We start from the raw sequence: 13375 nt of genomic DNA, 5'->3' as shown, positions 1-13375 counted from the left end.
GAGGGCCATTTTCCAGGCAAAGACAAGCCTGCGTTGGTCAACACCGGGGATAACTATCTTCTTCGATAAAAAATGAATTCTGGTTCAGGTTTTTTTGTTTTATTTTGAAGGCATGACAATTAAGATAAGAGGTGATGCCTCCATGAGAGACCAATGTGACAAAAGCCTTTACGATTTGCATTCCTTGTGTTATTTGATTAATTTTTTTTTTTGGCAAAGTTGCAGAGATAAATTCATGAGCTGCATTATTAAACAGCCCCAGCTTCATCTACAGGCCACCATATGTTGATGTGTGCGCTTCAAAAAATACTGAAATCCAATAACCTGTATGAAAGAAGCCTCTGGGGACCCAAGTGAGACGGAGTTAAAGTGTGTGTTAACCCTGCCTCACGAGTTACTTGGCATTCGCTTAGTCCCGTAAAAACGGTGGGGATCCGTATCATTCTCGCTGCTTATCGGTCTTAATCCACGATTTCACGGCGCTGAGGCGGGGGAGCGACCCGAGACGCTCGTCGCTTTTGGTGGACAGGGTGTCACCGTTTAGCCCCATCTCGGAGGTGGGGGGGGGGGGGGAACAAAAAACCTGGGGAGAGAAGCTCCATCACTGGGGTCGGGATTCGGGGGTGGTGGGGGGGTGGAGAGAAGAAGGGGGAAAAAAAAAAAGAGCAAGTTAAATGGAAGTGACAATCTGCAAACATTCCTGCCGGCAGCTGCTCTAGCATTCTCCATAGTTCACCACCCCTCTGCATGGTCACCCCCCCCCCCCGACCCACGACCCACGACCCCCCCGTGCCCGGCACACGCACCTGCCGCTCCCAGCCTCGCTTTCACCGACAGCCAGATAATCTATGGGCGGGTCCGGGGGCCGGGGCTCCCTCAATGCGCTCTTGAGAAAACCCCTTATGCGTGAAAGAGCTCCCTTTCTCCGTCTTTTGTCCAACACCGTTTTATGGGACAACATTGGGCATTATGAGGTTTGGGGGATTTTTCACGGGACTCTATAGAAGGGTATAATCCTTTCAGGCACGAGACGAATAAAAAAGTTTTAACCTGCTGTTTTCATATTTATTAGCTGGTTAAAGCAGACGAGGCAGCTGAACCATCAGCAAAACACACCCACACACACGCACACACACACACACACACACCCTCCCACTTCTCTCACACACACACACACACACACACACACACACACACACACACACACACACACACACACACACACACACACACACACACACACACACACACACACACAAGTCCTGGAATCAAGCACTGCTACGTTTTGAGAGGGGGCCCCTTAATGGACCTGATTGCTTTAGTGAAGAGAGTCAAGTGGGTGACTGACACTGAGGTCACCAGGGCCTTAAATACTGCGTGGGTCTGTTTCAGACAACAGGTTGCGTCCACACATTATTAGACGTTTTGGTTGATAAAAGTTTCACATTTTGAAAGAGGATTTGACCTGTTTTTGTCTTCTCTGTCAATTAAAGTTGTGACGATGTTTAGGTCTTGTCCATGGTTTTCAATTATGGCTCAAATTAAACCAATTGAGAGCAATTTGATTTTCTAAATCTGTTGCTGATGAGACTGTAATTTATTTAAATTCAATGACTTGGCTCTGCAGGAATGAGCAAAAATGCAAAAATGATGATTATTAACTAAATACAGAGAAACATTTAATGAAACGAAAATTGTAAATACATTCCCCTTCCGTGTAATTAATATGGGAAATTTCAAAACACCTTTTTTTGGTTGTTGGTCTTTTGAGATCAAACTCTCTTTTTCAGGAGTTTAAGCCAAATTAACAGCTTGATTATTGTATTCAAACCAACCAACACAGTAACTACATTTACCAAAAAAGACCAACAATCACACATTTTCCAAACATTGAAATGCCCACACTTGTCCTTAGAAAATGCCTGTGACTTTTTATTCAAAGAGATTTGATAAAACTATGGTTTATATGAGTTTCTTTCACTTCAGAAAAATAACAGAAATTGAAAATGCATTTAATATAAATAAATATATAAAATATTTTTTCACCAAATCTCAACCCAAAAAAAGCTGTTTAATGTGATTTGTAGTCTCTATCTATCTATCTATCTATCTATCTATCTATCTATCTATCTATCTATCTATCTATCTATCTATCTATCTATCTATCTATCTATCTATCTATCTATCTATCTATCTATCTATCTATCTATCTATCTATGTGTTGTGTTGTTTCTCTTCTGACGACAGGTCTTTCTATCCAGTTCATCATACACAGGCCTCGGGGCCGCAGCCTCCCCCCTCCACCCTTCATCCCTCCCTACTCCTCTACCTCCCTCCCTCCTCCTCCTCCCCTCCACCACCACCACCCCCTTTCTGTCAAAGCTGATTGTTTCCACGCCAGCAGAGTGCTGCGGGCGAACACACTGTCACACTACATCAGGCAGAGGCAGGAAGGGGGAGAGGGAGAGCATGATAGGGTGTATATGTATATCTGTGCTCAGAAAGCTCCACAGAGCAGCTAAAGCCGAGGCTTTCGGCGGGGGTCCCCGAACTTTTTCATGTCAAGGGCATCCTCATACAAAACCCTCATACAGCCCTCCACTTGTGTCCCGAGGAATCTGAATCTGAGAGAGAGATAAGAACTGTAAATGTGACAGCAGGAGGAATTAAAGCTTTACAAGGCCATGAATGTGCAAAATAGCAAGCACTGCTTTCATTAACTGGCAGAGGTGAGGTGAATTTAGGCAAAGGGCATTAAGTTTTGCTATTTTTTTATATGAGGAGAAGCATTTTAAACGTTAACCCAGCACTAACGGCAAGTTGGACCCGTAGAGTTATCTTAACAAGCTCAACCTGACCACTATCACAAATGTTAGTTGTACCAAAGGGTGTGAAAATGACATTTAAACCCACAAAGAATACAATCTAGTGACATGTAAGTTTTAAATAAGCTAGTTTAGGTAAGTAACACAACAGTTTCAACTGACATGGGTTTGTTTTTCCAGTTAACCCAGTATGGAGTTGTTGGGTCATTTTGGACCCAGAGCTTTTTAGTGTGTGTGTAGCCAAACATATATGGCTCAGACACACAGAACTTTATTTCAAATTCTAGTTGGCATCCCAGAGTTACTAGATGGTTCCAAATATGTTGAATATTTCTTTCAGTGTGAACATTATAGTTTCAATGAAGAGCTGGAACAATCTGATACAGAATGTATATGTTCTGTAGTGTCAGACGGTGAGGAAGAAGAAGGCTTTTCCAGCCTTAAAGATACAGTTTGGGATTTTTAAAAGGGTAAAGTGGTTCATAGAGGGGCAGCATAACACTAGACCCTAAGAACTATTTTCAAAATAATCATTTTGTTTGTTAAAAAGTCTACAAAAAAAAATTGTAAACACAGGGGAAATTATATAATTTATATATATTTATATAATAATAATTTAAAAAATATATATATATTTTTTTTTTCCTTGTTTCAATTGAATATTTGGTCCCAAGAGAATTAAGCAAAAATTAGTGGAACATCTTTAAGAAAAATCGAATATTGAAATATGCTTTTTATACGACCTGATTTCAGTTCATGAACCGCTGCATTATATCATTCAACATGTAGTGACAAACAATCTATCACCTCCCAGTGGGAACCCTCTCCATGATCCCAGGTGGTCCTCCTGTTAAGTGCACCACTGCTGGATGAGGCGCTCATGCGCACAGCGCCGCCCCCTGGTGTCAGAACACAGGAACAGCAGCAGCTGCTCTGAGCCGACAGAGTCTGTGATGGAGTGTCTCCCCCTAGTGGACTCCGTTCAGCGCTGTTTTATCACAAAGAAGCCTCTGCGTAGGTCCTCCGGGTCAGTCATGAATCAATGAAAAAAAAACACAATTTCTCATGGATGATTATATTTTCTCTGCATGCTTTCAGCAGGAAATGTCCGGAAAGATTGTTTAGTTGCTGACAGCACGTGAAGTGTGAGAACAGTTGTGTCAGGTCACAGGTCAGGTCAACTCTGAGAGATGAATTCTGGTTTTAAATATTACTTTTCTAAATCATGTGTAATTGGTTAAAACACATTTCTCTAAAGAAGTTTATTTCAGTTGTTTTTTTTCCTGATTGAAGAAAGCCAGGAACAGCTCGGCCTCTTCATCCCTGTATGCATTTCTTCTAAGAACTGGTGTTTAAGGGGAAGGCAATAAACAACTCCTTTTTTTCCTGCTCCTGTTCTACCATGGAATATGTATTTTTTGTTTGTTTGTTGTTTTTAGTTTTTTATTTAAATATCAAGGTATAAATAAGGGATGAGTGTTTTTATCCCTAAGTATTGTGCAGAATTATAGTTTATTTCAAATGATGAAATAGTCTTAATTTATTAATTCAGTCTCTACTTCTTTCTGTTCTTAATTGTCGGTAATAAAAGATGTATGACGGTAGACTTATTATCAGGCCTATGCCATTTAGTAGTAGTAGTAGGTCAGGTGAATGTCTCTGTAAATGAAATCCCTGGAAATATATTATAAGAATGTCAAGTTTTAGTTATTTCAGGGTTAAAAAAAATATATTTAAATAATTTCCAGACATTAAAACCTAAGAATGTTGAGAAGAAAGTGAAACAGAGAAAAGCACAGATTGTCTGATGGCCCCTCCACGTCGCCATGGGGGGGCCACAAGGCGCAGCTGCGCGCACCTCTCTGCTCTCCAGGAAGTTTTGCATTGAAGAAAACCCAACATATCTGTTATGTTTCGTGTGTCGTTTTCCTCTCATTATTTATTGCTGACTAAATTAAAAGGTGTGCAGAGAGAGACAGAGGCCGCAGCGGGGGTCCCAGCGGTCACACCTGTTTGTTCACATCACATGGATATAAATATGTAGACACATGTTAAAGGCTCGACTTTCTGTTCGTTTTCTGTGTAAACGTCGGTAGCACTTTTTATACAAAGCATCCTTTATATGTTCGATGTAGGCTAACTGGTGGTTTTATTGTCGATTAACACATTTGAATACTTTATAGATCAGCCGTAAGCCATTAACCAGAGCAAATGTTTACATGTTGTGATAAATGATAAAGAAAAGACGTTCACTGTGTTTTTTCTAAAGTTCGTCAGATTATCCTCCGTTTGACCCCTGACCTTTTGGAAAAATGCTGCTAAAGAGCATCCGGCCAACAAACCGTTTATTTATGCAACTTTAAACATCAGCAACTTTATTGTAGAGATGAACATCTGGAAGACTTGTTAACTTTTATGCTGTCAGGTTATTAGAAAATGATAAACACGTGACTCTTCTTTATTGGCATCCATGGCTGCCAGATGTAATTACTTTTTTCAAAGATGTGATTTAGATTTTATTAAATGGCAAATTAAAAGTCGATTTTAATCATGTCTAATAACAGAGCAATGAACTATTGGTAAATGATTTATAGACCATGCATTAAATGATTAATAACACCCTATAAGCTCTGTATAAACACTGTATAATGAGTGTCTTATTAGAAAGAAAGACCGATATTGGTATCGGTTGACTTGTTTATTTAAACTGGGGAAATATGCCTATACCACCAGGGGTTTATTACTGACATTAATACTGTCTTTGCTCTTAGAATTATTCAGACACTTTTTCCTGAGGTGAAACCGATCAGACCATCTTTAAAGCAGCTTTCAGGCTCATTTATCTCTTCGTGCGCTTTGTTTGGATGAATCCCTCCTAACTACCCTGAAATCACGTCTCGGTGGTTTACAAACCCCTCCATCAAAGGCCTGTTTGTTCCACCTCAATGTCCTTTTTTTTTTTTTAAAGAGGTGGCTTCTTGCGCGTTGCTTACTTGTCACTACTCCGGTGTAAACATGTTATCCTCGCGCATTGACGCCCCTCAAAGCCTCCAACCTTCAGCCAGCGAACACGGGATCAATATGGAAATCGACTCCGACTCTCTCCGCGACGCCTGCGTCCAGGAGAGGCGATAAGCTTCAGAAAATAAACCCGAGTTAGTTAGTTAGGAGGCATAGCCGGGGATTATCCCAAACGTGCCGCGGGGTTTGGCTCTCCTGCGCGCAACCGGACCGGCGTCTGTTCACCGCGGCCGGATAGGACCTGCAGGGCCCCGGGGCGCAGACATGAAGGGGGGGGGGGGGGGCTCAGGATGGAGATTACAGGGTGGCAATGCGGCTGGTATCTCTCTGACACACACACACACACACACACACACACACACACACACACACACACACACACACACACACACACACACACACACACACACACACAGAGATTCGCGCATGCACACGGAAGGAGGTGAGATGATCTCGGAGTGCCCGCGGCAGCAGCAGCCAGCCATGCCCCGTAAAGATTGAGGCCTGAGCCTCACACGGCTATCACACTCCCCGCAGAACACACACACAATCCCGACCCCGTGAGATGAGCCGATACAAAACAACTTTGTTCGGCTGACAAATAGGCAATTGTTCGGTAAAAAGGTCATTTGCCCCGGAGGAGGGCTCCAGAACAGCAAGTACAGCTCCAGAAGATAACTGTCCTTTTTTTAGTCATATCTGCACTGAGGGAGCTTTGATAGACCTGCTCCGTGAAATCAACATGCTGATCTGTTATGAAAGGAAGCCTCTGGGCTCTTAAAGTGCTAACTATCAGAAATATCTATTAATAAATCTGACTAAGACCCTCTTTCATTGGGTCAGATCTTATGAACGTGCAAACAAACAGACAACACGAATAAATCTGATATATCATATAACTTTATTCTTTGAATTTAACTATCATCTCTCTATATACAGCATGATCTCAGAGTACAAATTATCTCAAACAGTTACATCTACACAATATTCTATTTTTGGTACAGTATTTTCAACGCACAGGTCAAGACAAAAAACAACAGCGTACAGACATACAGATATTTTTGATATAAACATCTTAATCTCGCATTAAAGTGTTCTGGTTTTGGTGTTGATACATTTATGTATTGATGCTCTGGGGGAGACATCAGTAAAGAAAATCATGACAATCAGCAACATGAGTGTGAAGCTTAAAGATGTCTGCCAAGAAGATTGGAGACTGTTTTTTTTTATTCAGGCAAAATGTCTTCAGGATGGAAGCAAGCAGAACCAAAAAATTTTGTTTCGGAACCACTTCCTGTTTCAGATCCTCCCCTTCTCTCTCTCTTTACGATTGGACGATGGCGGTGGCAGCAGGGGGCGTGGCATTGGCCACGGAAGCGGCGGCGCCCATGCGCAGCAGCTCCTTCCTCTGCGTGAGGATGACGTCGAAGCTGGACTGCAGTCGGTTCTGCTGCTCCTGGATGCGGCCCTGCAGGGTGCGGACCCATCGGATCAGCGCCAGGCGGCGGTACATGGTCAGCTGCACCTGGTGCTTCTCCATCTCCTGGGCCTTGAAGCGCTCGCGGTCTCGCAGCGTCCAAACCGCGTCCATCAGCTCCGGCATCTCGCCTTCCGAGTCTGAAGACCGGTCGTCGCCTTCCTCCTCGGCTCCTTCCTCCAGAAGATTTCCCAGGTTACTTCCTGTCAGCGACTTTCGGCTGAAGCTTCTGCGTCTCCCCCGCCGGTTCTTGGTTGTCGTTTCTGGTCGGGTCGCTTTCCTGGTGGTTGGATTTTGGTTCCCCGACCCCAATGCGGTCCCAGCCTCCCATGAGCTTCCCTTCGCCCCCACTGTCCATGTTGAGGGAGGACATGCTGCCATTGGAGCGGTTGCTGAACTCGGACTCAGAGTCGCTGTCGCCCCATTCGTCTCCGTCCTCCAGCAGCGCAACGTCTTCCTCTTCCTCCCTTCCCCTGCTGCTTTTTCTCCTCTGCATCTCCATCTGCTTCTCCTCAATATGGCTCATCATCACCCTCCTCTCCTCCTCCTGCATCCTACCCTCCTCTGCTCCGTCGGGGGGCACTCGGCCATAACCGTCGTCCCCACACTCGATTTCCGGCAGGGGCTCCAGGGGGCTCCAGCAGGGCAGGCGGGAGCGCGGCGACAGTACCCCCGAGTTGTGGTGATAACCAGAGGACGACGAGGAGTTGGGAGGGTCGCGACCCAGCGGGCCCAAGTTGCGGGGCCGCACCGGGTTTCGGTTCTCGTCCCCTCCTCCTCCGGTGCCCTGGTTGTCTTTGCCCGACAGGAAGTTGAAATTGCCATCTTTGTCACCCTTCCTGTTTCGCAGCGAGGAGGAGGAGCCATTGCTGGAGCCTCCTTTACCCCCGTAGGCTGAGTTCAGAGGTTGGTCCCGATGGTGAAGCATCGCTGACCTAGACTGAGCCTCACTGGAACGACAAGGGACAGAACATTAGAGTACCTAAAGAACCCCAGATTCAAGTTTTTTGTTGTTGAAATAAAGAACCAGGTCACTAAGGTTTCAAAAAATGTTGAATGTTACCCAGAGAAACAATGATGTCTAGCGTTCAAACAAGTGTTTTTAATCTGTGTTTTTAGTGTGGAAACTTCAACATCAGAGTTATATTAGCATCTTCTTGAAAGCAACAATTGAACAGATTCACAGTGTCCTCTTAACAATGGCTCTGTCTTGCTGTTGTTTGTATCACAAGTTTAATTTCCAGACAAAACGCATCTTATCAATTTTATGCCTTTGCAGAGTAAACTTTTTAATCTTGGATGACAGCACTTTCCGGAAGCTCAAGAGTTCCCAAAACAAGTCAAGCCTTCAGCTGCACTATAACATCCAACGATAAAGTGACTTTGACAGACCCTTTTTCCAGCCTCTGCCAGTTGATTTTGTGTGCAAGCATGAATCAAAACCAGCAGCTGCATAAAAGATACACAAACAAGTCATCGGCAGTTGACACAGCTATGGCACACATTGGAAATTGTAGCTGCAAAAAAAACAAAAACCCTAAAAAAACAATTGGAAGTACATGGATGAGACACACACACACACGGGTCGCACCAAACTCCTTGTTTATAATGTCTAGAACTACAGGCTGGTCTGCACACTCCACTTCTATTAGCATCAAATATTTATATGTCTCCTCCGAATGGAAATTACTCTAATCCTGACTTCAGGCTGCTGTCAATCAATCCCCCTCTCCTCTCCTCATCTATGCACGCGCGTTCACGAGGTGCTGAAGGACAGCGACCGTGGCTCAGTCGGGAGCGCGCGTGCGGCAGGCGCGGACTGATGCTTGCCGGTCACGAGGGGGAAGAAAATCTGATTCCCCTTGTAAAAAAAAAAATAAAAAAAAAATATCAACATTTTTCTCGCTCCAGCGCTGAATGTTAAATGCAAAATGATAAATGACGTCATAAAATAATGCGCAGTCTGTTTGGGAAAATATTTGCGTTAATATATATCTGTATGCAAAAACATAAAAAATAGGATACAATGAATACCAAAGGAGTCCTGCTGCCGGGTGGCTGATTCTTATCTGTGCTAAAAGATGCCCGTTTTTGCAGAAAACACGAAAAAGGCGACCAATGGCGTTCAGCGGCTGCATGTTTACTGCTTAGTGATGAATGCAAGGTTTTAAAAAAAAAAAAGACACGCACACAAAACACGACACGTTTTCATCCGGTACAATAATAATAATTTAAAAAAAAAGATTCGGTATTTCCACTTAACGTGATGAAAACTAGATGAAAACGCGGAGAAGAAACGGAATGTTTTTTTCATGTACGTCGGGCGTTATGTAACGCTCACCCCATATCAGTGCTGTCTCCTCGGCGGCCCAAAACACCCTCCTGTCATCTGCTAAAGCCAAAGGACCGACCTGCAGCCGCGTGACTACATTAGCACCGCGTTCTGGTTCCTTCTTACCTTTTTTAGCTGGTTTTCCGTGCGGTGTCGAAGCTGGACACTGCCCCTCCTCCTCCTCCTCTTCCTCCGACCCTCCTATGTGATGTTTATTTTCCTCTTCCTCTCCCCTCCTCCTCCTCCCCTCCTCTCACTGCCTCTGTGATTCTGGGTATAAAAAAGAAAGACAAAAAACACGGGAGTGGCTGGCTAATGGCATTTCCTGCACTGGGCTGGGACTGCAGGAAAAGGGAAGCCGTGGAGAATAGAAACAATGTGAGGACAGAGATGGCTGTCATGTTATTTGGGGGTATTTTCTTATTGCACAGCAACAGGACTCTATGGATCTATCACAACCCTAACAGCCACATGATATCATCATGTTGAGCTGATGGCAAAGTTGAGAGTGAAGTCTTGTTCCATTGTCACTTTAGCCCTCTAGCAAAAAACACACAGCCAGTTTTATAATACTTATATATTGAGCCTTTATAGGGTTTATAGCCTGTGTATAATTACAACGAACACATAAAGTGGTTGAAACTCTTTTCTTTAACCCTTTTAGCATCTATAAATAGTATACAGGAATACAGCGGGTAAAAAAAGTATTGTACACGTCACCATTTTTCTCAGTAAATATATTTCTAAAGGTGCTATTGACATGAAATGTTCACCAGATGTCGGTAACAACCCAAGTAATCCATACATACAAAGAAAACCAAACAAATAAGTTCAGAAAATAAGTTATGTGTAATAAAATGGAATGGCACAGGGAAAAAGTATTGAACACGCTTACTGAAAGTTATTTAATACTTCATACAAAAGCCTTTGTTGGTAATGACAGCTTCAAGACGCCTCCTGTATGGAGAAACTAGTTGCATGCATTGCTCAGGTGTGATTTTGGCCCATTCTTCCACACAAACAGTCTTCAAATCTTGAAGGTTCCTTGGGCCTCTTCTATGAACTCTGATCTTTAGTTCTTTCCATAGATTTGCTATTGGATTCAAGTCAGGTGATTGGCTGGGCCATTCTAGCAGCTTTATTTTCTTTCTCTGAAACCAATTGAGCGTTTCCTTGGCTGTGTGTTTGGGATCATTGTCTTGCTGAAATGTCCACCCTCGTTTCATCTTCATCATCCTGGTAGATGGCAGCAATTTTTTTATCAAGAATGTCTCGGTACATTTTTCCATTCATCCTTCCTTCAATTATATGAAGTTTGCCAGTGCCGTATGCTGAAAATCAGCCCCACACCATGATGTTCCCACCTCCAAACTTCACTGTTGGTATGGTGTTTTTGGGGTGATGTGCAGTGCCATTTGACCTCCAAACATGGTGTGTATTATGGCATCCAAAGAGTTCAATTTTGGTCTCATCTGACCAGACTATATTCTCCCAGTATTTCACAGGCTTGTCTAAATGTTGTGCAGCAAACTTTTAACGAGCTTCAACATGCTTTTTCTTCAGCAATGGAGTCTTGCGTGGTGAGCGTGCATACAGGCCACGGCGGTTGAGTGCATTACTTATTGTTTTCTTTGAAACAATTGCACCTGCTAATTCCAGGTCTTTCTGAAGCTCTGCACAAGTGGTCCTTGGCTCTTGGACAACTTTTCTGATAATTCTTTTCACTCCTCTGTCAGAAATCTTGTGAGGAGCACCTGGTCCTGGCCGGTTTATGGTGAAATTATGTTCTTTCCATTTCCGGATTATGGCCCCAACAGTGCTCACTGGAACATTCAGAAGTTTAGAAATCCTTCTGTAACCAATGCCATCAGTATGTTTTGCAACATAAGGTTGCGAAGGTCTTGAGAGAGCTCTTTGCTTTTACCCATCATGAGATGTTTCTTGTGTGACACCTTGGTAATGAGACACCTTTTTAAAGGCCATCAGTTGGGACTGAACCAGCTGATATTAATTTGCACTGACAAGGGGCAGGATTGCTTTCTAATTACTGATAGATTTCAGCTGGTGTCTTGGCTTTCCATGCCTTTTTGCACCTCCCTTTCTTCATGTGTTCAATACTTTTTCCCTGTGTCATTCCATTTTATTACACATAACTTATTCTCTGAACTTATTTGTTCGGTTTTCTTTGTATGTATGGATTACTTGGGTTGTTTCTGACATCTGGTGAAAATGTCATGTCAATAGCACCTTTAGAAATATATTTACTGAGAAAAATGGTTATGTGTTCAATACTTATTTTACCCGCTGTATACGTGCCTTATAAATGCCCACAATGGGTTATAGTGACTGACAAACACATAAATGTTTAAATTGTTTAATTCTGAATAAGGGGTAAGTATAGGTTACATATAGCCTTTGCTTGAATGGTATTTAAATGACTATATGTGAATGTGAAGTAGGCCCGAGATACATGTTAAAATATTGGTCGAAATAGTTATGAAATTGAATGAAATTCAAACTTAATCAATTTTGAGCCTGGTTTTATGATATAATGTCTCTTGTATTCTATGTGAGCTTGCAAGGTGGGTTTTAGTACATGTTCTGCCTGGTTTTTGTTTTATGATTTCTGTATTTTTTGATGTTTTATTCACTGTATCGTCAAGTCTGTATGTGTTGTGTGTTTCACCTTATAAGGAATAAGGTATATCCCCAAAGGAACTATAAAATTAAAGATCCCTTCCAGACACAAAAAACCTTCTAGTATCAAACTTTGCACATTCATCAGTCAAGAGGAGTAACAAGAAGGAAAGCACATCCAGCTGCATTTTCACATGCACATAGGGTTGCACTCATTTGGGAAGAAACTTTAAAGTCGATGAAGTTAGCAAATGCTGCTTCTTTTCGTTGTTTGAGCATTCTTTTCACATGAAGTGATATAATATTCAGATACTTCCAGCAGAGTGAAAAGCGTTAAAAGTGGGGAGTTTTTTGTGCAGGAATGCAAAAGTTCCCAGCATGAATTAAGTATTAAGTACAAGATTATTTTTATGTGAGGAGATAGTATATGTGCATTAAGTAACACAGTCAGTCTGCAATAGGGACTTTCAACAATCAGGCAAGGGGAAACAGTGGACGACTTTCAAGCTTTAGTAACCTTGTAGGGACAAAACTCACTCACCCCATCTGATGTTTAGGGATTTTGTTTTCTTAAATCCTAACATATCTACAAGTTCAGGTGTGTTTAAGGCTTTGAAACTGCTACCCAGAATGCAACACTGACAGACAACGTCATATCTCCGAGGACTGTTGCAGTGTTTTTTCAAACTGGTGGTGACTGACTGGTGGAGCTTTTTGCGTTTGTCAATCTCAGATGTAAGGGCACGGCAGGCGAGTGTGTTTTCTAGAGGTGTGTGTGTGTGTGTGTGTGTGTGTGTGTGTGTGTGTGTGTGTGTGTGTGTGTGTGTGTGTGTGTGTGTGTGTGTGTGTGTGTGTGTGTGTGTGTGTGTGTGTGTGTGTGTGTGTGTGTGTGTGTGTGTGTGTGTGTGGTATTACATCAGACAGACTTAACAAGTGTTCACTGTCTCCCTCCACCCTGCTCTCATCCCCCTGACATGTCGTCGCTGGCGGCAGAGAAAAAAAAAAACCTTACGTCCTCCTCCTTCTTATCATGCACAACACACACACACACACACACACACACACACACACACACACACACAC

General features: G+C 42.9%; 2 protein-coding genes across 2 annotated transcripts in view; one reads left to right on the top strand and one right to left on the bottom strand.

Moving 5' to 3' along the window:
* cldn35 (claudin 35) overlaps positions 1–13375 on the top strand; it is a 242449-nt gene that overhangs the window by 185381 nt on the left and 43693 nt on the right. The window lies entirely within an intron of this gene.
* LOC129097531 (uncharacterized) lies at positions 6756–9767 on the bottom strand. The gene is given in 3 exon segments (XM_054606424.1): positions 6756–7635; positions 7637–8273; positions 9665–9767. Coding segments are annotated over 3 exon segments (1107 nt in total). The 5' UTR covers positions 9670–9767; the 3' UTR covers positions 6756–7170.

The sequence above is a fragment of the Anoplopoma fimbria genome, chromosome 10 (assembly GCF_027596085.1).
Source record: "Anoplopoma fimbria isolate UVic2021 breed Golden Eagle Sablefish chromosome 10, Afim_UVic_2022, whole genome shotgun sequence".
NCBI lineage: Eukaryota > Metazoa > Chordata > Actinopteri > Perciformes > Anoplopomatidae > Anoplopoma > Anoplopoma fimbria.
Note: the sequence above shows the minus strand (reverse complement) of the source record. Positions and strands in the feature narration are given on the sequence as shown.